Source organism: Nuphar pumila, chromosome 11, assembly GCF_984573655.1.
Source record: "Nuphar pumila chromosome 11, dmNupPumi1.hap1.1, whole genome shotgun sequence".
NCBI classification, from domain to species: Eukaryota; Viridiplantae; Streptophyta; class Magnoliopsida; order Nymphaeales; family Nymphaeaceae; genus Nuphar; species Nuphar pumila.
In genome coordinates, this window is record NC_143259.1 from 8702864 (window position 1) to 8728481 (window position 25618).

General features: G+C 35.3%; 1 protein-coding gene across 2 annotated transcripts in view; it reads right to left on the reverse strand.

The window, feature by feature from the left end:
* The window catches only part of LOC149821854 (uncharacterized), a 59531-nt gene extending 36384 nt beyond the window's left edge, over positions 1–23147 (reverse strand). For both annotated transcript variants that reach the window (XM_089980660.1, XM_089980659.1), the window contains exons 1-5: positions 17333–23147; positions 13206–13329; positions 13026–13102; positions 11512–11753; positions 4296–4382 (exon numbers count right to left, since the gene is read on the reverse strand). In XM_089980660.1, coding sequence (XP_089836786.1) covers positions 4296–4382; positions 11512–11753; positions 13026–13102; positions 13206–13329; positions 17333–21544 — 4742 coding nt within the window. In that variant the 5' untranslated portion in view covers positions 21545–23147. The remainder of the gene's footprint in view (positions 1–4295; positions 4383–11511; positions 11754–13025; positions 13103–13205; positions 13330–17332) is intronic.
* Between the last annotated feature and the right edge of the window lie 2471 nt (positions 23148–25618).

Consider the following 25618-nt stretch of genomic DNA (forward strand, 5'->3'; position numbering starts at 1 on the left):
CAAACGTTAGTAACGAGAATATATCCCGATATATTCAATATATCAACAATTCATATATCTCGCAATAATTTTGCGATATTATCGTGAGATATATCGCTACAAAAACTGCGTGATTTTCATATTCTGATTTCTTAAAAAATCCCCAAATTTATTATAGATAAAATTTTGGAAAAATCACTATAATTTAAAGAAAAAAATGAACTCGGACTCAAAATTTGGTTTGATTTGGTTCAAAAATCAAATCAAATCGATGTGTTTTGCACATTTTGTGGCTTTTTTTTTCAAAAGATCTTATTTTCAAAAAATATGAAAAAATGGGGGATTTTAAAAAAATTACTATTAATTTCTACAACAAAAACAACAACAACAACTACGCCTTCATCCCAAAACAATTGGGGTCAGCGATATGAACCAAAAAAGAAATTCATTTTGGGTCTTCCACATGAATCCTTTTCCTCCAATCATTTCTATCCAACGCCATGTCCTCGGTGAGGTTCAAAGCATTCATATCCTTTCCTATCATCTCCATCCAAGTCTTCCTAGGCCTACCCCGACCTCTTTTAACTAATATATTTTCCCATTTCTCCAACCTTCTAACTGGAGCATCATTAGGCCTTCGCCGAATATGTCCAAACCACCGTAAACGATTCTCTCGCATCTTATTTTCAATGGGTGCAACACCTACCTTCTTACGTATCTCTTCGTTCCGAATCTTATCGTTCTGAATCTTATCTTTTATCTTTTAACTAAAAATTAAATGATTTGCAAAAAATCTAGAGTATGGGTGAGATTTGGTTGAGATATGAGAAAATCCCCAAATTGAGTGTCACGAGGGGTTGTTTCTGAAAAAAGGGCATTTTGGGGATTATGCAAAACTTTAAAACATGTGGTTTTAAAAAGTTTTAAAAGGTAAAATAGAAAATAAAAATGTGTTTTAAGGGTTTTAAAAGCTAACTTAGTTGCTCATTTATCAATTTATCTTGTCTATTTTAAGGTCTTTATTTTAGTTTTCTTTCATTTTTCTATTTTCAGTATTTTTACTTATTTTTTTAAATTTTTATTTAATTTTTTATATATTGCCGAGATATTCCCAAGATTTATCAACTTTTGAAAATCTCTCCGAGAAATACACTCGCTAAGAAATTACCTTTAACGTACATGTGACTATGGTGATAAAACACACTCACAGAACCAAAGATCAAACAACCGCCAGATAGAGCCAACTAAAAGTCGACAATCTAAATTGACAAAACCGAGGTGCACACAACTCACCCCAACAAACAACTTTGGTTCAACAAAAGCAACATGGATCCAGAGACCAATCAACTATCAATTAGATCCCAGACTAGTGTCAACATAACACTAATAAACTTTGATAATTACATAATGATAAGATGACTTGAGGTGCACACGTAACTCACCTCAACGGCTAACTCAGAATTCCAACAACAATGAATTAAGAGGTCAATCAACCATCAATCAGACCCAATACAAGTGACAACACGCCACTTATAACCCTTCAGAATCTACATTGATAAGATGACATGAGGTGCACACATAACTCACCTCAACAGCTAACCCCGACCCAATAACAAGGCCAAAAAGAAATGATGCATCATATAAAATTCAGTGATGGACAAAACAAATGTCATAAAAGGTGATACAAGCACATGGATATCAATTTCCCAATATGGGGTTCATATATAAGAACTGATTTAAAAAAGCAAAGTTTCAAATCAAATTCAAATAATAGTAGATGAAAAACTTAGAATGAATAGGCCTTTAATCACGAGCAAAGTCTACCCAATAGATGTAAAAGTGGACAAACAACAAAGAACCCACTATGGGATTCAGTCACAAACCTACAAAGGGAATACACACAAGAAGGCACAATATAAAATTAATATTTTATTTAATATCATAAGTGTGAAAAAAAAAACTTAACATAACTCATGTGAGGTATCATAATGCAAATGTAATCATATGACAAGACAAAATGTCCACCATTGAAAGTCTTCAATTACGAACAAGCATATCCATCAGTAGAAAAATGAACAAGTACTAAAGTGAACCATGGAAGAAACAGTTATAACACCCACAAAGGACATGCACAAAGAAGACTCTCATAATTCTCAAATTAATACCATGTATGCAAAAAGCATAATACTTAAATCTCATGCAAAGGCATGTAAAATAATGTTCAATAAAGAGCCATGAGACTAAGAAATAACATAATCACAAGGGATACAAAAAAAAGGTCAACAACATAAACTCACAATAACACAACTATTTTTAATCATTTTAAAAGGCATTCATTGAATAATTCCCATAAGAAGAAATCATGCTCAATACCTTATGCACTAATAGACAATCTCATTCATCAATGTGTATATAAGACAATCACAAGTGAACACGGATCATATATCAATATAAAAATAATTTATTCAAATTTAAAAAATAACAAGGTGTCCATGATTACTAAGATCCTTCACACAATTTTTAATACTTCACAAAATATTTTGTGTTTCACATAAGAATACATCAAAGAAAAGAAAGAAAATTCAAACCCAAATTAAGCAAAATCTCATAAAACCATACTTGTGAATGACACATAAAACCATTTTAAAATAATTATTTCAAATAATTTAAAAGAATTTGACAATTTTTCAAAAGCAAAACAAATTTCAATATAACAATAAATATGAACATGATTTAACATTTATAATCATGAAGTGTTCGATTAAAGCATCTAAATGCCAACAACGCATGCTCAAGAATATTAGATCATATATGAACATATTAAATAAATCGAGTTCAAAAAATCTAAGATTCAAACTAGATCTCATAAAAGCGTATACATATATCATTTCACAAGATCAAACAAATTTTATAAACCTCATAAAACATTTAATAAAAAATAAACCTAACAATAATTTTGAAAAAAAATTAAAGATTTTAGTTTTTAGGCCCGCTTTACTATATGGTAAGGAATGTTGGGCTGCCAAGAGACATCACATTCAAAAAATGAGTGTAGTTGAGATGTGTATGCTTAGATAGATGTGTGGAAATACAATAAAAGATAAAATTTGAAACGAGATACATAAGAAGGTAAGTGTTGCATCCATTGAAAATAAGATGAGAGAGAATCGTTTACGGTGGTTTGGACATATTCGGCGAAGGCCTAATGATGCTCCAGTTAGAAGGATGGGGAAATAGGAAAATATATTAGTTAAAAGAGGTCGGGGTAGGCCTAAGAAGACTTGGATGGAGATGATAGGAAAGGATATGAATGCTTTGAACCTCACCGAGGACCTGGCATTGGATAGAAATGATTGGAGGAGGATTCATGTGGAAGACCCATAATGATTTTCTTTTTTGGTTCATATCGCCGACCCCAATTGTTTTGGGATGAAGGCGTAATTGTTGTTGTTGTTGTAGTTTTTAACAAAAGTAACATAACTTTTCAAAAGATAAGAGAAATGAATGTGTTATCATGCATAATGCATGAGATAGATAACATAACACTAAAGATTTAAGATACATACCGGGTCAAGATTTCCCTTAAATTCAAGCCAGACAATGATCACGAACTTTACGAAACATAAACTTGAACCAAAGAATCCTAAGACCCAAAAAAGGCAAAATACCAAGAAGGATTTATGGGCTCTAAAACTATGTAATGAAATATGTGAAAATACAAAACAAGAGCCTCTAAGGGCTTACAAGATCATAAACACAAAGTGCATATACACATACACAAGTCTAACTAAGGGACAATACAAGAGCACAAAGGCACTATACAAGCACTAAGTGCATTCAAGACATCAAACAATTAAAAAGAGAAACAAAAGAACATAAAAAAATATACATATTATTGAGCATGAATGCTTAAGAGAAGCATTAACATGAATGGGGACAAGTAGTCCCTATATATACAAAAAGGCACAAGACATAAAGCCATTGGGAGCTCCCAACAGTCATAAATGTGACCGTTGGAGCTCCCAATGACCATAGAGCTCCTACACAACATAAAAAGGGCAAAAAATAAAAGAAAAGCAAAAATACAAAAGTGTCCCTAGTGGACAGCATCTATTACAAAAGAGGAAAAGATAAAAATACCCCTAGAGGGTATTTACCTATTACAATGATAAATAAATAAATATATATATATATATATTACAATGATAAATGTATATATATATATAATGTATATATACATTATATATATATATATATATTATATACATACATCTTAACAGTATTATGGTTAAAATGAACAAGTAAAAAACCAGTACCTGATGGATGCTACAGAGATGAGTTCATCACCCTTCTCCAAGACCATGGTGTAAAACCCCTGATAATTTAGCCGTGCAAAATTAGACCTGCCAGCAACAACAAAAGCCAAATGAAGGATAGAATTTAATATCTTTACAGACCATACAAAACACCATCCCTTTTAGTACTCTTTGTATTCTGAATAGTACTGAACAGTGACCTGCTGACAATTTTTAATTTTATTTTTTATAAACAAAAAAGCACCTCTTACAAGGGCAGGGAACTTTGATAAAAAGTTATAATATTGTAAAAGTGACCATTTACTATGTTTTCATCACTGATAGAATGAGGCTCAAATGTCCTATCAAGTAGTCAATGTAAAACAGCATGGTACAAAATCTCCTCTACATACTAGTTTTTCACAGTAAAAAAAGGAAAAACAATAATTTGTTTTCACTAGAGAAATGTATCTCCAGGATGTTCAGTTTAATGTATTGGCCACACTTATGATCAAGTTTAGAGTAAGAATATGCATGCAGCATGTCCATTCAAGGGGAAAATGAGCCCAAAGTAAATGTACAAGTCCTTGGATGAAATATGTTTTGTTACAAAAGGCAGAAAATAAAAGCTTGAATATGAAAGCACTAAGGGAAAAAACCCTGAAGTAATATATAAGCCATCGTTACCAAAGAGGTGAAATAATAACCTGAAATAGGAGAAGTAAAACACACAATACAATCTCAAATCTACTGAAAGCATTCTGATGTGACACAAAGACTGACACAGTATTCCAATGAACTCAGGACACCAAGTTTATTGGGTAAAGGGCGTTGCAGAGGCACACATTCTGTTCTGATAATACCGTCATAATAAAAGCAACAACAACAACAACAATCACAAAAGACAAAATGATTGAAATGTGAACAAGAACATTGAATTTTTAGTCTTTCATCAACTATGAATAAGTTGATAAACATGAGAAAAGAAGTTTGCATTGTCACTACAAAAGCAAAGTCCAAATCACTAGCCAGAACAATATGAACCACTGACCACATAGTAAAGTTTAAAATATCAAAGAAAACCAAATTAACCAAGTTAGCACTGAAGAGCATCTTGGCATGGCAAATAACAAAAGCAGCTGCCACAACTGATTAAGATGCTGGAACTGCTAAAGAAGCCAAATTCCCTACTCTTTACCTCGGCCAACATATTCCCAGCATAAAGAAACAAAATGTTCCTGAATGCCTTCATGTTGGACCAGTTATGTACCATGCTTCGTCAAGATGTAGATCCCAGATGCACCACCTAAAGCCATACCACAGAACTTTCATCCCAACAGCCTAGTCCGCAGAAAAGCAGTTTGCTGTAACTTCTCTCTAGGCCTCACCTTAAGAAGCCAAGAGAACATATCCTTCCAATTCCTATTTAGCTCCCTGCAGACTTAGGATGATTTTCCTCCACCAGCCTCCTAAAGATAACACTTTGTACCTCCGCCAAAACAATGTAAAGCAAGCTATAGAATGTACAATCTCCGACATATCATGGATTGAGCACATTAAAATCATTTTTTTCTTACCAAAGAAAAAAAAAACAGTAAGCCATCAACAAATTTGAGGTGTGGATTGTAATGAAATAGCAAAAAATGCAAAAACAATGTCACTAAGGGCTTACAAGATCACAATCACAAAAGTGCACAAGCACAAGTCCACTACGGGACAATACAATAACCAACAAAGGGCAACAACAAAAGCACTAAGTGCATATAAAACATTAAAGAATAAAAAGAAAAACACAACATAAAAATATTCATCTTTATTGAGCATAAATGCTTAAGAGAAGAATTGTTTATACAAGAGGGGTTCAACCCTTATTCATACACAAAACAACCACTAAGAGAGGCTACTGGGAGCTCCCAACGATCACGAAGCCCCAACGACTCTTTGGGAGAACACCCAAAGAGCCCTTGGTCTTTTGGGAAATTGACCAAGAATAAAAATAAAAAATAAAAAATTAAAAGACTATCCCTAGAGGACAGATTTTATTATAAGGGAAAAATACCAAAAAATCCCTAACAATAACAGAAAATAAAAAAGAGTAAAAGAATATATATATATACATATATTTTAACACGCCTCCTCAAACTTACGGTGTGATATACTGAAAGTTCGGAAATACAACAAAGATTCAATAGGAAGGATCCAAATCTTCAAGTGACTTCAACGAAAAACTCCATCTTTATGATATATTAGAGAGTTTTGCAAATACAAGTCTTCAAATGTATTTTATTGGTGATCTTCCCCAGTCGCCTTCGTCGGCTATCTCCACCTTCATGATGCATCAACGATATTCCTTTCTCAATCCATCGCATCTTTAAGAACCTATAGAGAAAACAAAACAAAGGTCCCAACTACAAAAAGAAGGTATTCAAACCAAATAGTTATGAAATTTCAAAGCATATATATATTTTAAACAAGAATAACACTCAAGAAAAAAAATATAAATATTAGATAACTATTAAAAAAGATAGGAGGAGCATACCTCAAAAGAGAAATTTCAACTAAAAAAAGAAGGCATTCAAACAAAATAATGATGAAGTTTCAAAACAAATATATATATTTTAAACAAGAATAACACTCAAGAAATTATTATTTTTGAAATATTAGATAACTATTAAGAAAGATAGGAGGAGCAGACCTCAAAAGAGATTTTTTTATGAAATCAAATTTAGACAATTATAGACTCAAAATCAACATATTTTTTAAGAAAGCATAAATATTGATCATAAGGGAACTTAATCACTAAAAAACATATCAATTATCAAAAAGAGATAAACAATGATGTATTAATAATATACCAAATTTTTAGAAAAACTCTTCAATTAAACTAAATCATCAATTTATACTAAAAACAACATGCATATAAAGTATAACACTAAAAAAAAACTTTCAAGAAAAGAGGAGTTAATTAAATTTATGCATGCAACAATGTGAACAAGATAATCAATATAAAACACACATATATATCCAACATTCAATTAAAGCATATTTAATGCACATAAGACAACAAAAAATTTAATTTTATCAATAAAATGCACGTAAAATGCATGATTTTAATGTAAAGAATCAAAGTCTTTAATTACGAACAAAAGTTTCCACCAATATCAAGTCAACAACACACAAGTATTTTCGTAAGAAAAACAATTTCAATATCTACAAAGGGGCATACCCAAGGAGGCTCACAATATAAAGAATAAGATTTTTATTAAACATCACAAGTATGCAAAATCCATGAAATTTTGATCAATAAACATTTTTCCTTATAAAGTAAAACAAGTAGAAGACATTTTTGAAATTTCATGGAGAGATTCTAAAAAATCCCATATAACAAAGAGAATGATACTTGCAAATTTCAACAATAGTTTGACTACTACAAGTAATTCCCTCACTAGACCTCCAAACTTCAAAATTCAAGTGTATCAGTCACTAGAACAAGAACATAACCAATGGGTGCACATAACTCACCATATTGAAAACAACAACTCTTGTCTACATATAATGACACTTAACACAAGTGTATCAGCGACTAGAATAAAAGAATAATCACAATGTCAACGATGGGCAAAAATCACAACGAAGGTGTGAATAAACATTTCTTGTCTAAATATAATAACACTCAAAACAAATGTATCAGCGACTAGAACAACAGCATAATCATAATGCCAATGATAGGCTAAAATCACACACAAAGGTATAAATAAACATCTCTTGTCTACATATAATGACACTCAAAACAAGTGTATCAGTGACTATAACAAGAGTATAATCATAATGTTACTAATGGGTTAAAAAACACACAAAAAGTGTGAATAAACATTTTTTGTCTATATAAAATGACACTTAAATAAGAGGCATAATAGGAGGAAACACAAAAGGTAAGAGAGTTTGTAACGAAAACAAACTAATGTTATCAATTTGTACAATCTTTCAAAACACCATAGTTTCAAAAATAGATAGCCATCACAGATAAACATAATTATGAGCATCCAATATAATAATGGCCAAATAAACAAATGAGTGATACAACTCACTCATAAAACCAAAGATCAAACAACTGTCCGTTAGAGCCAAATTATAAGTTGACAATCTAAATTAACATAATTGAGGTGCACACAACTCACCCCCTCAAACAAACTCTAGTTCAACAATAATAAGGCCAAGAAAAATGATGCATCATATAAAAGTCTGTGATGGACAACACAAATGTCATAAGGCAATAAATACTCACGAAAATCAATTTTCAAATAAGTGAGTTCATATATAAGAACCGGTTTAAAAAAATAAAGTTTCAAATCAAATCCTACTAACAACAGACGAAAACTTTGAATGAATATAATGCAATCATATTGACAACTTGATGCAATCAAATGCAATGCAATCATATCAATATAAGCAAGCTATATAGAGAGATAACTCAATTTAGATTACAAATCTACTATGAAACAATCAATGTCATATGATATTAAAGAGGGCCAAAACATAAATAGAGATTCTCAAAGTACCATATAGAAAAACAAGTTCATACACAAGTACAACTAATCATGGATACTCAAAAACTCATGTATATGTAAGTGATAGATTAATACACTAAAGGCACAATATAAAAATTTATATTTTATAAATAACAAGTATGCAATGAATCAAAATTCCTTTAATCAATAATACACATGTCCACCAAAGATCTAGGTAGACAAGCACGGGCATCAATAATGGACAAGTACTAAAGTGAACCATGAAGGAAACGCTTAAAACACCCATAAAACACAAAGAAGTTTCTCATGATTCTCAACTGAATATTTTATTAAAAACTAAGTATGCAACATAATCTCATGCAAAACATGTAAAATAATGCCATGAGGCTAAGAAAATAACATAATCATAAGTACCACAAAAAGGATCAATAAGAGAAACAACTAATATCATAACTATTGTCCCCACAAAATGACCATAAAAGGCATTTATTAAAGTGAATGACTGCCCATAAGAAATCATGCTCAATACCTTATGCACGAATAAACAATCTTATTCATCATGTAAGGCAATCATAAGTGCACAAGGATCAAATATTAATAGAAAAATTATTTAGATCATAATTTTTAACACTTCATATGCTATTTTTAATACACCAAGAGTAAAGAGAAAAATTAAACGCAAGTTTAAGCAAAATTTCATAAGATCATACTTGTGAAATACACATCATTATTTTTAAAATAGCTCAAATTATTTTAAATTATATGGTAATTTTTTAAAAGAGAACAAAACAAAGTTCAATAATAAATACGAACACAATTTGACATTTATAATCATGACTTGTTCAAATAAAGCATCTAAATGCCAACAGTACATGTTCAAGCACACAAGATTATATACATATATATCAAATAAAGCAAGTTTTGAAAAATTAAGAACCAAACATGATTTCAAAAACATACATATATATAATTTCACAAGATTAAACAAATAAGCCTTATAAGATATTTAATAAAAACAAGTCCAACGATAATTAAAAAAATATTTAAAGTTTTTTTTAATAAAAATAACATACATATTTTTTAAAGATATAAGATACATACCTAGTCAAGATTTACCTTGAATCCAAGCCACATAGAGATCATGAATCCTTCACAAAGCATGAACTCGAACCAAAGAATTCCAAGACCCAAAAGAGGCAAATGCCAAGAATTTCTTGGCTCTGATACCATGTAATGAAATAGCGAAAAATGCAAAAACAATGCCACTAAGGGCTTACAAGATCACAATCACAAAAGTGCACAAGCACAAACCAATGCCACTAAGGGCTTATAATCACAATGTGCACAAGAACAAGTCCACTATGGGACAATACAATAACCAACAAAGGGCAACAACAAAAGCACTAAGTGCATATAAAACATTAAAGAACTAAATAGAAAAACACAAAACATAAAAATATTCATCTTTATTGAGCATAAATGCTTAAGAGAAACATTGTTTATACAAGGGTTCAACCCTTATTTATACACAAAACAACCACTAAGAGAGGCTATTGGGAGCTCCCAATGGTCATAAAAATGACTCTTTGGGAGCATACCCAAAGAGCCCTTGGTCTTTTGAGAAATGGACCAAGAATAAAAATAGAAAAATAAAAGACTGTCCCTAGAGGACAGATTTTATTAAAGGAAAAAAGACCAAAATACCCATGACAATAACAGAAAATGAAAAAGAGTAAAAAAAGTGTACTATATACATATCTTTCAACATGGATGACATTGACACAACTATTTGAGAGAGTAGGATAAGTTATCAAGCCTACTATATAGAAAGAAAACTATGCCAATCTTTTCTAATTCACAAGCCCTTTATTCCAATCTCTAAAATTATTAGGCAGCATTATCTAATAACCCAAAATTCAATCTGATAGTCATCGCAGACTACATAAGCTAACCAAAAAGCAAACAAAAGTTTCCGCTAGAATAAATATCTCGCACAACCAAACAAGGAACAAGAAATAATGAAAATAAAGGTTGATTAGATACTCCAATCAAAACAAAACTAAATAACTTAAGGACAAAGAGGGCAGAAGCTATGGTACCCGAACACTCAATTTTTCCCTCCGTACCCGTGTTGACATGGATATCCCCGTGTCAACACCCGGACATGCCATTTTACCCTCCGTACATACAAGTTTTTATTTAATTTATAATTTATAATTTATAATTATATTTTCAGTATATAATATATATTTTAGATAGATCATATATATTTAGATTATATTCAGTTTATTTTGAATTTATTTTGTATTTATGTGATATTTAATATACATAAATAGTCGTCATGTCCCCGTACCCACATTTTTTGGAATTGTCGTGACATACCCGTACCCGTACCCGCACCCATACCCAGGTGTCATAGGGCAGAAGGCCATTTAAAAACACCAAAAGTGACTTGAATTCTACGCATGTTTTCAATCAGAGGATACATAAAACTCTATAAATATCATATTATCATGTAAAGAAACATAAAGTCCAAGACACAAGCCAGACTGTAATTTTGGTGTCTGAGGTTTATACTTTAGAACTGAAATGTGATGAGCAGGAGCATGCTGGATGGAACACTAAAAGACTAGAAGATACCAGCTGAGACAAAAATAAGAAGCAATAAGAGGAGATTGGTTGAAGCATAATCAAGGGCAGGACCTCACCCCCAATTGTATAAGGCATGAGGAATCATATCAATGCCAGTTCTTGGGTCTATCATAGGCACAAAGCATTCTTCCATAAGAGTAAGGGAAACAGCTAGTTTAGTATTGCACTCTGCCATTAATGTGAATCTTGGCATTGAAAGTTCATTCTGGTCACTATGAATGCATCTCAGAAGCGTCCAAGAAAAACCTTCTCCAATATGGTGAATAACTCCAACATGAGAACGCAGTCCTGAATAAACCTGTAGGTAAAATGACAGATTAGATTGTTGCACACATGTGCGTAAGCACACGCACTCACACATGCACACACACACGCACACATGCCCGTGCATGCACACACACACATGCATATGTGCATCAACATGCACGCACACACAAAACACACACACATATGTTAATGTTTGCTACCCTCGTGGGCATTAGCTTGAGTGTGCATGCTTTATTTATTAGATATTTAGATCAAGTTATTGCTAGATATTGGTTTTGGAGTTTGGACCTTTCTGTATTTACTTTAAACCCTTTATTTGTTACTGATTGTTGGTTCGTCAATAAAGGATTTCTATTTTTTAGTTTGTGTTTTTTAGGTTCTTTTTAATTTTTATAAACTTTTTAACATGTCTGTGAGGCTTATGCTTTACTCCTTGATGCTTATACCTCACCTCATGTTTGGGTGGAATGTCTTGCTACAGCTCAACACTTTTCACCCTTTATATCTGAATTTTACAATGAATAAGACCACACTATGTTCAAATATATATGATTCAGTGATGCACACATCCTACCTGATCCAACCTATTTATACCTCCGATATTATAATATGGATCACCTTAGTCTATAATATATTTGGTGTGTCCAATAGCACCTTTGTGCACACTTAAAACAAATAATAATGAAAGAAGATTTTATCAAGCACTCCATCTGGTATATGTTGTAAATATTATGTCATTCCCCCTTTGTTCATAAATGTTTGTGTATAATTGTCTTATCCATTATAATTAAGGTCCCAAAGAATAAAAAATAACTTCAAAGATAGCTTTACTAAATCATTATACCACACTTACAATTCAACACTTTACTCTTTGAGGAAGCACTTTCACATGCCACCTGAACCATACTGCCAGAAATACATGAATACAGAGGGTAAGCATGGTCATAGACCTTTTCCTGGGTTCCAGGATGGATGTCAGACCAGCAGATTGTAGGAAGAGCAAATGATGATGACAAGTTTCTAGGTGTTTATATTAATAGGCGTTATAGGCATAAAACAAAGTCGTAGTAATAGACAAACATTGAAACTTTGGCAACAGCCAACAGGATCCACAAATAATTTCTCCTTTAGATCACTTTCTTCTGAAACAAGAAAGGTTTGTTGAAAATAAACATGTTGCCAGTATGTCAAATTTTCTTTCCTATCTTCAAACTGAGTAACAACCCCAAAATAGTTTTTATGTTCATGCTACATTTCCAAAGAAATTATCTAAAAAATACGAAGAAAGGATCTGAAGAGGTACCTCCTGACAGCTTTCTCCACAAAACCATGTCTCATCACCCTTACATCGAACCTTGCCATCCAGGCAGGGCTTATGGTCTGTTCATCAAGTAGCACATTATAAGAAGCAGCCCACAGCCTAATATTTTGCATTCAAAAAATAGGAAGCAGGCCACCACATTCTAAGGTAGTAAAAGAGTACATTTGTGTTCACACTGTGCACATTGTAATAGCATCGAAGAACCCAAAGGCTCTTGCTGAAGGACCGCTTCACCACAGATCTTACAAGTACAGTATGGGCAATACCAATTGTCATCAGGAAGCACCTGAACACATTACCCGAAAAAAAGATCAGTCGCTACTCTCCAGTATACCAGGAATCAAGAATCTGCTTCATAGATCATAACCTATGAAGCAAAAACTAGCAGATATTTCTTTATCAGTAGAAAAAACACTTTTTTATGAATTATGAGTTGAACCATATACAGACATGTTTAATACTCGACATGATCAAGTCTAAATATGGTTCATCAAATTTAAAAAAGAGGCCCTAATATCAATTGAATAAGCATGATAGGATAGTAATAATAATAGTAACTTGACATGCCAAAAGTAGAAGCAAAAGCTCATCAATGACATGTAAAACTATTCAATCTAAACAATCAGCAAATTGTACAACCTAAAATATATTGAGACATTGGATGCCATCAAAGGATCACAAACAGAAATTAGTCCATTTCACTTAATTTCACATGACATGGCCATGGAAACTCTAATGGAGCACACAGGAACCGAGGCAGAGAGAGAGAGAGGGAAAGTCGTTATATCATTAGAGCTAATCTCCTCTAGTTTAAATAGAGGTTAGCCTAAAAAAAATTTACATATGGGTCCCTCATTATATATAAAATACCAAAAAGCAACTTTAAGAATAAAACAAACTTCAGATGGTCGACTAATCTTAACACTCCCTCTCAAGCTGGAGCATAGATATCAATCATGCTTAGCTTGCCGCAACATTTTGAGAAACTAGGCCTAGCAAGAGGCTTTGTAAAAATATCTGCAACTTGGTCCTCCGAGTTTAGATGCTTGGTAGAGATATGACCAGCTTGATCTAGTGGCCGTCAACTTCAATATGTTTTGTCCTCTCATGAAATACAGGATTATTTGCTATATATGTAGCCGCCTTGTTATCGCACATCATTACCATAAGAGATGAAACCTTCACTTGAAGATCATTTAGTACAGTTCGAACCCACATCAATTCAGTTGTTGTTTGGGCCATAGCCCTATATTCTGATTCGGCACTCGACCTAGCAACTGCGGTTTGCTTCTTACTTCTCCATGAAATTAAGTTACCTCCCACAAACACACAGAATCCTGTGGTAGATTTTTTATCCTCTACAGATCCAGCATAATCAGCATCAGAGTAAGCAACTATCTCCAGGGTCCCCCCTTTCTTGAATAATAACTCTTTTCCAGGAGAAAATTTTAAGTACCAGAGTATCATTATTGCAGCATTCCAGTGTACCTCAGTCGGTTTGTCCATGAATTGGCTAACCTTGCTTACTGCTAAAGCAATATCAAGTCTAGTCATTGTCACATATAGTATCTTCCCTACCAGTGAGCGATAGCTTCTGCTATCAACAGGTTTTGACCCCTCTTCCAATAACTGAATTTTGTGATCCCTGAAAATATTTGTTGGTTTAGCTCCCAACATTCCTGTCTCTTTTAATAAATCAAGAACATATTTCCGTTGAGACAAAACCACACATTCACTGTTCCTGGCAACTTCTATGCCCAGAAAGTATCTAAGTGGACCAAGGTCTTTTGTAACAAAATGTTTTTGAAGATGAGCCTTTGTAGCTACAATATCTTTCATATCATCTCCTGTAAGGATTATGTCATCCACATATACCACCATAACAACTAGACCTGAGTTAGTTTTCTTAATAAATAATGTGTGGTCTGACGCTGACCTATTAAAACCAAACTTTGACATCACTTCAAACAACTTTTGAAACCATGCACGTGGATTTTGCTTCAGACTATATATCACCTTTCTTAATCTGCACACCTTCTGACACTCCCCCTCAACCTCGAACCCAGGAGGTTGTTGCAGGTATACTATTTCAGACAGATCCCCATATAGGAATGCATTTTTCACATCTAGTTGACACAGACTCCATCCATGGTGAACAGCTACGGAGAGAACAAGATGGATGGTACCGATCCGTGCGACGGGAGAAAATGTTTCAAAGAAATCAACACCATATGTCTGAGTATAACATTTTGCTACTAATCTGGCCTTGTATCTTTCAATTGAACCATCTGAGTTGTACTTAATGGTATATACCCATTTACATCCAACAATGTTTGCATCCAATGGGGGATCAACCAAGTCCCATGTCTGTTGAGACAATAAGGCATCCATTTCATCTTGCATTGCCTGCTTCCATCTGCTATCGAGCTCTACCTGTTGATAGCTCAGAGGAATAGTTTCGGCAGATAAAGCTGAAATAAATGCTTTCATCTGATTACCAATTCTGGCATCGGACACAAACTGAGACATAGGATATAAGGTACATTGTCGTGTCCCCTTCCGTAAAGCGATTGGCCTATTATCATCAACATGAAGGTCCTTGTTATCAGGAGCACTTACCTCAGGAGAAGAAGAAGGTGAAGGCACGGGAGGAGGTGGAGCTCTACGCACATATACCAATGGAGGATTATGAAACCGTGAGGAAGGTAGAGTTGAACTCGGTAATTAGGGCGCAGATTCCAAAGGAAAAAGAGGGAGAAGAAGAGGAAAGGAGTCATCTTGATCAACTTGCATCTGAGCACCAGTACTAGAATAATATGGAATGGACTCCAAGAAAGATACATCCGCACTGACATACTCCCAATGGGAAATCAGATCATAACATCGATAACCCTTTTGATTTTTTGGATAACCTATAAACATACACTTAGTTGCTTGAGCAGCTAATTTATCACGGTCAGGTCCAAGTCTGTGCACAAAGCAAACACACCCAAATACCTTGGGCGAGAAAGAGAAAAGTGGAGCATTAGGATACAGGATGTGCAAAGAAATTTTATCTTCCACGGATGATGAAGGCATGTGGTTGATCAGATAACAAGCTCTGATAACCGCATCACCCCAATATGAAGCAGGAACATTGGATTGAATCATAAGGGTACGTGCATGTATTTTCGCTCAGCCAACCCATTTTGTTGAGAGGTATAGGCACAAGAGGTTTGAGGTTGAATGCCATGGTCTTGATAAAATTGCAACAATGCTTTGGTTTTAAACTCAAGGGCATTATCAGTGCAGATAATCTTGACAACAGATTCAAACTTAGTTTTTATTTCAATAACTAATTATTTGATAATACTAGGAACTTCATACCTTTCTTTTATTAAGAACACCCAAGACAACTTAGAAAAAACATCAACAATAACAAGATAATATCGATACAGAGTCCTGGTAGGAATCTTACTAGGACCTTATACATCCACATGAAGAAGTTCAAAGACCTTATGACCGGACTGACTCTGACTAGAAGGAAACGAACTCCAATGACACAGGCTCAACTTTACAAATGGTTGCTAAAAATATCTACCATGCATAAAAGTGATATAAGCATGTCATATATATATAGAGAGAGAGAGAGTAATGTGTAAGTTCCCAAACCCTTTATCTCCCAGACCAGAGTTACCGGAAGCGCCATAGGGAATGGGGAAGTGCGCTTCCCCGAAATGTGTCTCGGAAGCGCAAAACGTCGTGCTTCCGAAACGTCCTGGGAACTGCGCTTCCCATTTAGGGAAGCACGCTTGCCCCTCGCTTCCCCTTTTTTCATTTTTTTTATTTTTTCTCTATTTTTCGCTTCCGGTTCGCTTCGTAGGTCGCTTTCGAGACGATTCTTGGTTCGCTTCTAAGTCATCCCACGCTTCCCGCTTCCGCTTCCTCAACTGGCAACTTATAAACCATTGATTTTTTGTTTAATGCTTAATCCAAACCTGTAGATGTGTATCATTGCTTATTCACTAAGAACCATACTTTGGATCAAATCAATTTAACAAAAAATTTTAGTTAATCAAATTTTTGGTGTAATATGAACCATTGATTTTTTGTCCAGGTAAAGACACATCTAAACATGAAAAATGTTTAAAAACTACAAGTTTGTTACTAAACAAAGCATAGAGATCACATATATGCATCTAGATTAAGTAAAAAACACATGTAAATATGTCTTTTAAAGGGATTAGAATGGTCTGGAACTTACACATTACTCATATATACACACACACAAAAAAAAAAAAAAGACAAACCTCATTCTTCAGGCAATCATGATGAAAAGTAGATGGGCAGTTGTCACAACATATTAGTACACCTCCATCCCCACAGATGCCACAGGTATCATCATTAAGGTCCACATCCTCAATTTCTACTGCACGTGTGCCACCTTTCCTGGTCTTGTACTCAGCGGACCAAGCCCGAAGCTGACATAGCGTGAATGATTCACCACTCTCTACAAAAAGATTCAATGAGGAGAGACCAACTTTGGAACCAGCATGAATCTTAAATTCTGTCAGGGAAAATGTCTTATTGCAACACTTGCATAATAACCCATCCCTTGTAATCCATCCATCTTTAACCAGTGCCCCATTTTTTGAACTCTGGTAATGAACTACCTCATTCTCAAATAAAGCACCCGAATCAATCATCCAGGAAAGAACTGTCCTTTTGCAAAAGGTAGACAGATTCCCATCCAATGAATGATGTCCACCTTTGCCAGGATTTCGTGGGAGCAACTTGCAGCCTCCTCTTTGAGTCTTAAGCTTTCTTGCAGTTCTTGATGTTGCCTTCCTTGCTTTGAGAGTAGGCTTTTTACTGCAACTGAAATCTTTATTTTTTATTATAGCTGCAATCAAGAGATCATCATCATTTATCAGGCATCCTTTTTTATTTGAAACAGCCCCATCTTTTGTTTTCTTTCGTCCATTTTCATTGCTGATTTTGCATTTCTGTACCTTCACAGCTTTGCTGCTACCATGCAGATCAGAAGATAGATCAATGGGAAACCTAACTGGGCTCTCCTTTTTAGAATCCACAATGATTTCTTGTTTCTTTAATGACAAGAATTCATGTTGAAACTTATTATTCACTTTAATGGCATCTTGATTCAGAAAAGAAGTAGCAGCAGAAGAAGATTTTGTAGTTCCTTTGCATCTTTTTGTAGCTGGAGAGGTATGGGCCCCTTTTAAAAGTTCACAGTTTTTAATTTCATGGCCTGGACTCATGAATTGCTCTTTGGCTTCATGAGCCACTGAAGCATTAACTTCCACATCACGGTTGCACAATTTGTTGGCTTCAATTATCAATAGTTTCTTGGATTTCTCATATGACCTGTTCAAAACACGCAGTGCCTCAAACTTGGAACCTTTTGATGCACCACATCTTGGCCCTCCAACAGATCTTTCCTTGGATCTTGATCTCTGCTGTTTCTTATGACCTGAGATTCCTGCCTGGCATGCAATCCCATCATCAGCACCAATACAAGTACCCTTCTTGCGAGGACTCCTTCGACAACCAAGACACTGAAGACTCTTATGTTCATTAACTTGTTTGTCAGTATTCAATGACTGGTCAACAGCAGCCATCATTTCACTAGGTTCCTTCATCCCAAGGCACAATTGTCCCTTTAGAGAATGAGTACGTGAAGGCTTTCTATTCACTGCTGGTTGTCCAACTGATTTTACTTCTTGATCCAATCCCTCACCAATGATAGAAAACTGAGGTCTGTTTTCCTTACTTTCCATTGTCACATTCATTAGAACACCCATTTGACTGCCATCAGCGTTTGAATCAACAACAAAGAAATCTGAGGCTTTATGTGTTAGTGACGTATGGGTTGCATCTACATCACAGGGAGTTGGGATAATTTCAGAAGAAATATCAGGTGAGACATAGGTTGATGCTTCCAGTGACAACATTTTAACATCTTGGATAGTAGAATTTTTGTCAGGAGAACGCCTACATTTTCTCGAAGTGGAAGGTCCTCTTACATTAGTTGTAAAGTTCCCCACCTTGTTACCGATCACATCTTCAGTCAATTGGCTGTAAACACCATCTGGTTCTAACTGAGGTACTAAGTTCAAACCCAAGCCTCCAGACTCCTCAAATGAAGTGGGGAGCTTTGACCTCCTTTTTGTGACCAAACACTTTGACGACCAGCAGCCATGAGAGTTTTTAGTTGATCCCACCAAAGCCTTTGAATATTCTCTGTCTTTCAGTGGTTCAAGTCTTTCAATAAACAGCATAGTTACAAAGGGATCAAGGAGAAGCCATCTCCTTAGTGACTCAATCTGATGACCCACATGTTGCACCTTCCTATCAACAAGAGCCAAAGCATCAGTTAGCTCGGCCCAAAACTCAGTAGTATCCTCCCACTTTCTTGTGGTTGAGTCCAACATAGGCTTGTCCTTGCCATGAAATAGCATATTGGCAGATGCCTTCCATGCTTTGATGGCTGAAGCATAAAGGATCCTTTTAAGCCCAGGTGACACATAAACCGAATCAACAGTAACCCTATTGACCCTGTGGCGGAACTGTACCTCAAATCCAGCAGCCACAAGAAAATCTTTTACATGTTGGCGGAGCCTCACACGAAGTTCAGCAATGAAGGCCTTCTTCCATGATGGTTTAGCCTCATCTGACATTAAAAGCAATGCTTCCCGAGTTCTCTTTTCTGTGTTTCCTCCAACAATATTTAGAAGTTGCACGTCATCTTCAAGAGTAGTGAAACTACTCTCATGGAACTTGGGACCATGGTTCTCCTGTGAAACAGGTGATGTGATCACCACCTTTGCATCCATGGCTTCCTTAGCCAAGCCATCATTTGGGCTTGGTGTACCCAAGCTGGATGCTTCAGAAGCGACCAACATGTTATGACATGATTGCAGGCAACCTGAGCATTCTTGTGCACATCCTCTACTGTCTGATGCTATTTGTTTCTTGGTAGGATCATCACGAGACAAGATATCATCAACCGAAGATTCAGACATTTGTCCTGTTATATGTTGAATGGCCTCCCCATTATCCATTGATTTAGTGGCATCATCAACCACCTTAGGGGGCACTGAATGCACAGAATCATTTCCAATTTTTTCTTGGGATTTTGAGCTCAACATCCCAGAACTGTCCTCGGAAGAAGCATCAACCAACGCAGAATCATGCACTGATTCACTTTCAAATTTTTCTTGGGGTTTTGAGCTCAACATCCCAGTACCGTTCTCAGAAGATGCATCAACCAAACCAGAGCCATGTACTGAATCATTTCCAAATTTTTCTTGGGGTTTTGAGTTCAACAGCCCAGAACCATCCTCAGAAGAAGCACTGATCATACCAGAACCAGGAATATCAGTACACAATCTTACCTGCTTGGACTTTGCACCTTGTGTCTCTAATCCCAGTGGTAAACAAGAGTATGTTATAAAGGATGTAGGTTTAGAACATAACTCAGTTCCAGCTCCACATTTCCCCTTCAGATGCCCAAAACTTGTATCCAGTGCTTCCTTAGCCAAAACATCATTTAGACTATGTGTGTCCAAGCTGGAAGCTTCAGAAGTGGCCAACATTTCCTGACATGATTGCGGGCAATCTGAGCATTCTCGCTCATATCCCCTACTGTATGCTGTTATTTGTTCCTTGGCAGGATTACCATGAAACAAGATATCATCGACTGAAGATTCAGCTATTGGCCCAGTTATATGTTGAACTGCCTCCCTATTATCCATTGATTCAGTGGCGTCATCAACCACCATGGGGGGCAGCGAATGCACAGAAACATTTGCAAATTTTCCTTCGGGTTTTGAGCTCAACGTCTCACAATTATTTTCAGAAGAGGCATCAACCAAACTAGAACCATGCACCAAATCATTTCTAAATTTTTCTTGGAGTTTCAAGCTCAATATTCCAGAAACGTTCTCAGAAGATGCACCAGTAGTACCAGAACCAGGATTATCAGAACACATTTTTACCCGCTTTGTCTTTGCACCTTGAAACTCCAATCCCACTGGGAAACAAGAGTATTCTATAAGGGAAAGTGGTTTAGAACCTAATTCAGCCATAACTCCAAATCTCGCCTTCAAATGCCCAAATTTTGTGTCAGAAGTATGACGACCATCTCCATCCACCATTTGGATCAAAGGCTGATCTGTCATAGTTGAATTCACATAAGTTGAGACCAAAAACCCATCAACATTACTACCCCCGACTCCTGCATTGTCTGACTGACCTAGCAGACAAATGTTTGAATCGTCGATGGCACACACATTTCTTGTGTTCCCTGTTGCATTCTCATACAAATCATTGGTTTGACGGAACACAGCAGAGAATATTCGGTATTCACCATTCGACCCTTCAAGACCACCATTACCATCTACCAAACTTCCAATCTCTTCTCCAAATAAAGCTTTCACCGACTCCTCCTCACTAAACTTCCAACCTCTCATTCTTTTAACGCCCATTTTTTTTATCATTATCGGGCTTAATCCTTGTAGCACTAGTGATAAAATGCCAATGCCATATAAGTCTGGTCAAGAAATCGAACCACAGACATCTACAGAGGAAATCTACAGAAGAAACATAAATTCCCCATGTCTCCAGCAGAAACACTCCATGCGCTATCCAATTTCACCATATTGATCACCCGAAAGAAAGCTTTTTCTATAATTTCCAAAAAAAAGATGTGAACCCAAGTACACCCAAACTCCCCAAATTTTCAGCCAGGCTTGCTCTTCAGATACCCATAAACTCTTAACCCTCAATCACCAAGTCTCGGAACAGTAAAGTTCCACAATCAGCAAAGAGGCCGTGAATTCCTCCATCAACATTCCATCTTTTGCTAAGTTCTAATAAAAACCCAATTTTGGAAACGGAAGAAATCCCGACATTCACAATGCCAACGTCAACACCCAATTTCACGTGCAGCAAAAGACTAACCCAGAACCCCTAAACCCTAAATTTCCAAAACCGGCCATCGCCAACCCCACCGCCCTCCCCCAGAAGATAAACAAAACCAGAAACCCCTCAACCGAAACCCCACATTTTCCGTTGCCCTAGCAGAGAAAACCCCACATCAAAAACACCAAGAAAAAAGAAACCCTAAAGGAAAAAAAACACAAAAAACCCATCAGAAAAAAGAACCCACGATCTTTCCGTCCTCTTTCCATGTTTAACGATTCAATGAGACTCGGGAGAACCACTTACCTCTGAATTCGATCCACAAAATCGAGTAGAAAAGAGGTAGGGTTTCCTTTTCCTTCTTCTAGAGAGAGAGGGAACGTGATCAGGGGTGCAAGAAAGGGCACAAGGGAAAGGAGTACTGATGAATAAAACGCTCTCTCTCTCTCTCTCTCTCTCTCTCTCTCTCTCTCTCTCTCTCTAACCATTGGGGTCGAGGAAAGATTGGACTGGGATTATGGGCATTGTTTGATCACAACGTTGTCTTGAGCTCCTACTTTCCCTTCCCATCCCCTTTTGCCCTTTTGCTATTTTGTACGACACTTGCGAAATTCGCCACCTGCGTTTGGTTTGATCTGATTTCAAACTAGGAATCGAAGTTCAAGGATTATATATACATGTACCTCTGTTTGTACCTTTTTTCATTGGGTGTATGGGAATCTTTCGACTTTTATTTCTCTAGTCTGGTTCTTCTTCCCTTGGTTTATGTGTCCACCTAAACGGGTGAGGTTTCGCGATAAAGCACAAAGCATTTTTGTGAAACTCATCATGGCAACGCAAACAGAGGACTCCCTTTTAAAGAAAAGAGTCCCAAAATCAACGTGACCACCCCCTTTCAGTAGAATAGCTTTCCCCGAGCCTCCTGATTAGGCTACTGTAGCTGTCACGGATGGAGATAAACACTGGTGTAACTGTAACGTAAAATCAAACGTGATTCCTTCGATGTAATCATGTTCATATTTTCATAATAAACAGGTAGGTGTCCGCTCCGTGAGCGAGTAGTCCGACTCTGTTCCCACCGAAAGAGACTTCAGGCCGATTGCGGTGCGCAGAGCCTCGTTCCGCGTGGTGCATATCCATGGATTTGTGCAGTCATAGAGACTCCCCTGTTTGCTTTGGGGTCATGCATATCTAGTGTTTCAACCTCGATTCAAGAGACCCAACGATCTATAGGGCAATCAAACACGCCCTTTGGAGGTTTTACTCGTTGCTATGAAGAGTACCTACAAGTTTTTTCTGTCCTATTAGCTTCGTAATCCGTTTACCCAGGTGAACGTTACTTCCATCTATTTTCTTTTCTTTTGTTTTAGACAGTTACAGACACATGGACACGAGGATGATGCGGGTTTGACTCGTAAGTTGAACTTTTATGGAAAACAAGATGAAAAGAAAAATAAGTCTTTAATTAATAATGGCTAGTTTGTAATTTTTAATGTTTATTTTTAATATAAAACCTTAGCCCCAAAGGTGTAGTGGGATAGGGCTTATTTTTTTTATTAATAATGGCTAGTTTGTAACATTTGAATGTTAAAGAGAGTTTTTAATATAAAACCTTAGCGACAAAGATGGTTTAATTTCAAATCTGGCATTATCCCATGTGCAAGCCGAATTGTGACTACTTCACAGGGGTAAGCTTTTTGAGTTTTACTCTAACATAAGTACGGCAGTGTTGAAAAAAAAATGGGAGTTGGGAAAGATTTGACTTATTCGGATTTAAAAAAAAATTTAAAAAGATACGGGAAAATAGTATGTAAGTTTTGATCGTCCTTTGCCCGAGAGAAAGGTAAAGCCCAGACAGGTTTTTTATTTTTGTAGCTCGAATTGCACCGTCGAGAAAATAAAAACCAATTGTGTGTAAGTATTTGTTTTAAAATATTGAAACTGAAATGAAAAAACAAACTTAATAAAATGATATAGAAAATTATCTTTTTTTGAACTTGAGAGCCCATTTAGCTTTTACGCTCATTTTCGTCTGTGAGCACCTCTGCGTAGGTACGAGGATTCTTTAATGGCATTGGGACAAAGTGCGGGAAGGGCTTGAATATGCTTGTTCTGCAGGGCCAACACTAGATATGGGATTTTCAGATTTAATGATCCTCTAGACTATAAGGGGTTACCCTAATTTATAGGAATTATGCATAAGATATGGATTCAAGAATTATTTAGTTTTAATCCAACCAAAATGAATATGTTCTTATCATTATGGAGGATATGACTCATCCAATAAGAGCTTTGATTGTGATAGGACTTTGGGTAGGATAGGATTCTATTTTTATTTTATTTTTTTGCTCTAGAGAGACAATGATAGGTTTTGGGGTGGTTTATATTCAAATGCCACGTATAGATGGGATTTCTAGAGATTTCTTATGAATTGGATAATGGAATTCCAAATCTTCATGTTTAAATCGGGATGTACTTTATATTCATTATGACATGGTAACTTGTTTTAGACATAACTTTCAATATAGATATCAGATTGAAAAACTGCTTAATGTGTTAGAATAGATTTGAAATCTAAATTTTAAAACAATATAAAATATTAAATATAGATTTTATTGAATGAAAAACTTAAAATAACTAAGTTTAATAAAATGGTAGAGGTCCATAGGGTGAGGCATCCCCCTATGTGGGTCCATCCTATATGGCATCTTATGCTGGAATTAAATTTAAAAGTTAAAAACCCTAGAAATTGATATTTCAAAAGTTTCTTAAAAACAAAACAAGTAAAGAGAAAAATAAAGAAAAATAAATTCAAAACTTACCAAATAATTTGTATAGTAGTACTTAGGCTAATGAGATTTAAATTTAGAAAGTTTGGGATGAAAATTTAGGAATTTGAATGGTTTGAAAATAAGAAAAAATGTTTTATAAAGGGGCCAAAGAGGGGCTATGCCATTGGAGCTTGAAATTTTTCTAGAGTTTTGCGTATTTTCTCTTTTTATTTTTTTACTTTTTCTTCTCTCTTCTTCTCCAATTATCGAATGAGGTTTCAGCTGTCATTGAAGCTACATTTGAAGGTTTCATCAAGTGGAGGCAACATCTAATCCGTTAAATTTGGTTGTTGAGGTAGGTACCTCTATCATATAGGGTCGAAAATAAATTTTGGGTACGTAGATAATGCAAAATCAAGATCAATGGTGATCCATAGTAGATCAACCATAGATCCTGTATTGGAGAGGTTGTAAATGTCTATGAATGACATACCTCATGAGGTAATGTTTTAAAAACATATGCGTTGTTTGGGATTTTTTACAAAAATAGGTTTTGAAAAATCATGTAGTATTGAAGGTTAGATGCAAATCAATTTTTATATAGTTATCTATAGAATCGAATGCATGATTCGATGCGATATGATGTTAGAATTGATGTGAACAAGATTTTTATAAATCTGGAATCAAAATTGTTTTATTAGATTTTTTAAGAAGTTAAAAAAAAGGTGTTCTTCCAAATATGTGTTTTAGATCTTGGTAAAAACATGAATATGATTAGGTCTTAATGCATGATTCGATTTATAATTTATGTTACAACATCATGTTTGCTAGATTATATGTGTTCTATGCTTAGAAATCCATGATTAGACATTTTTATAC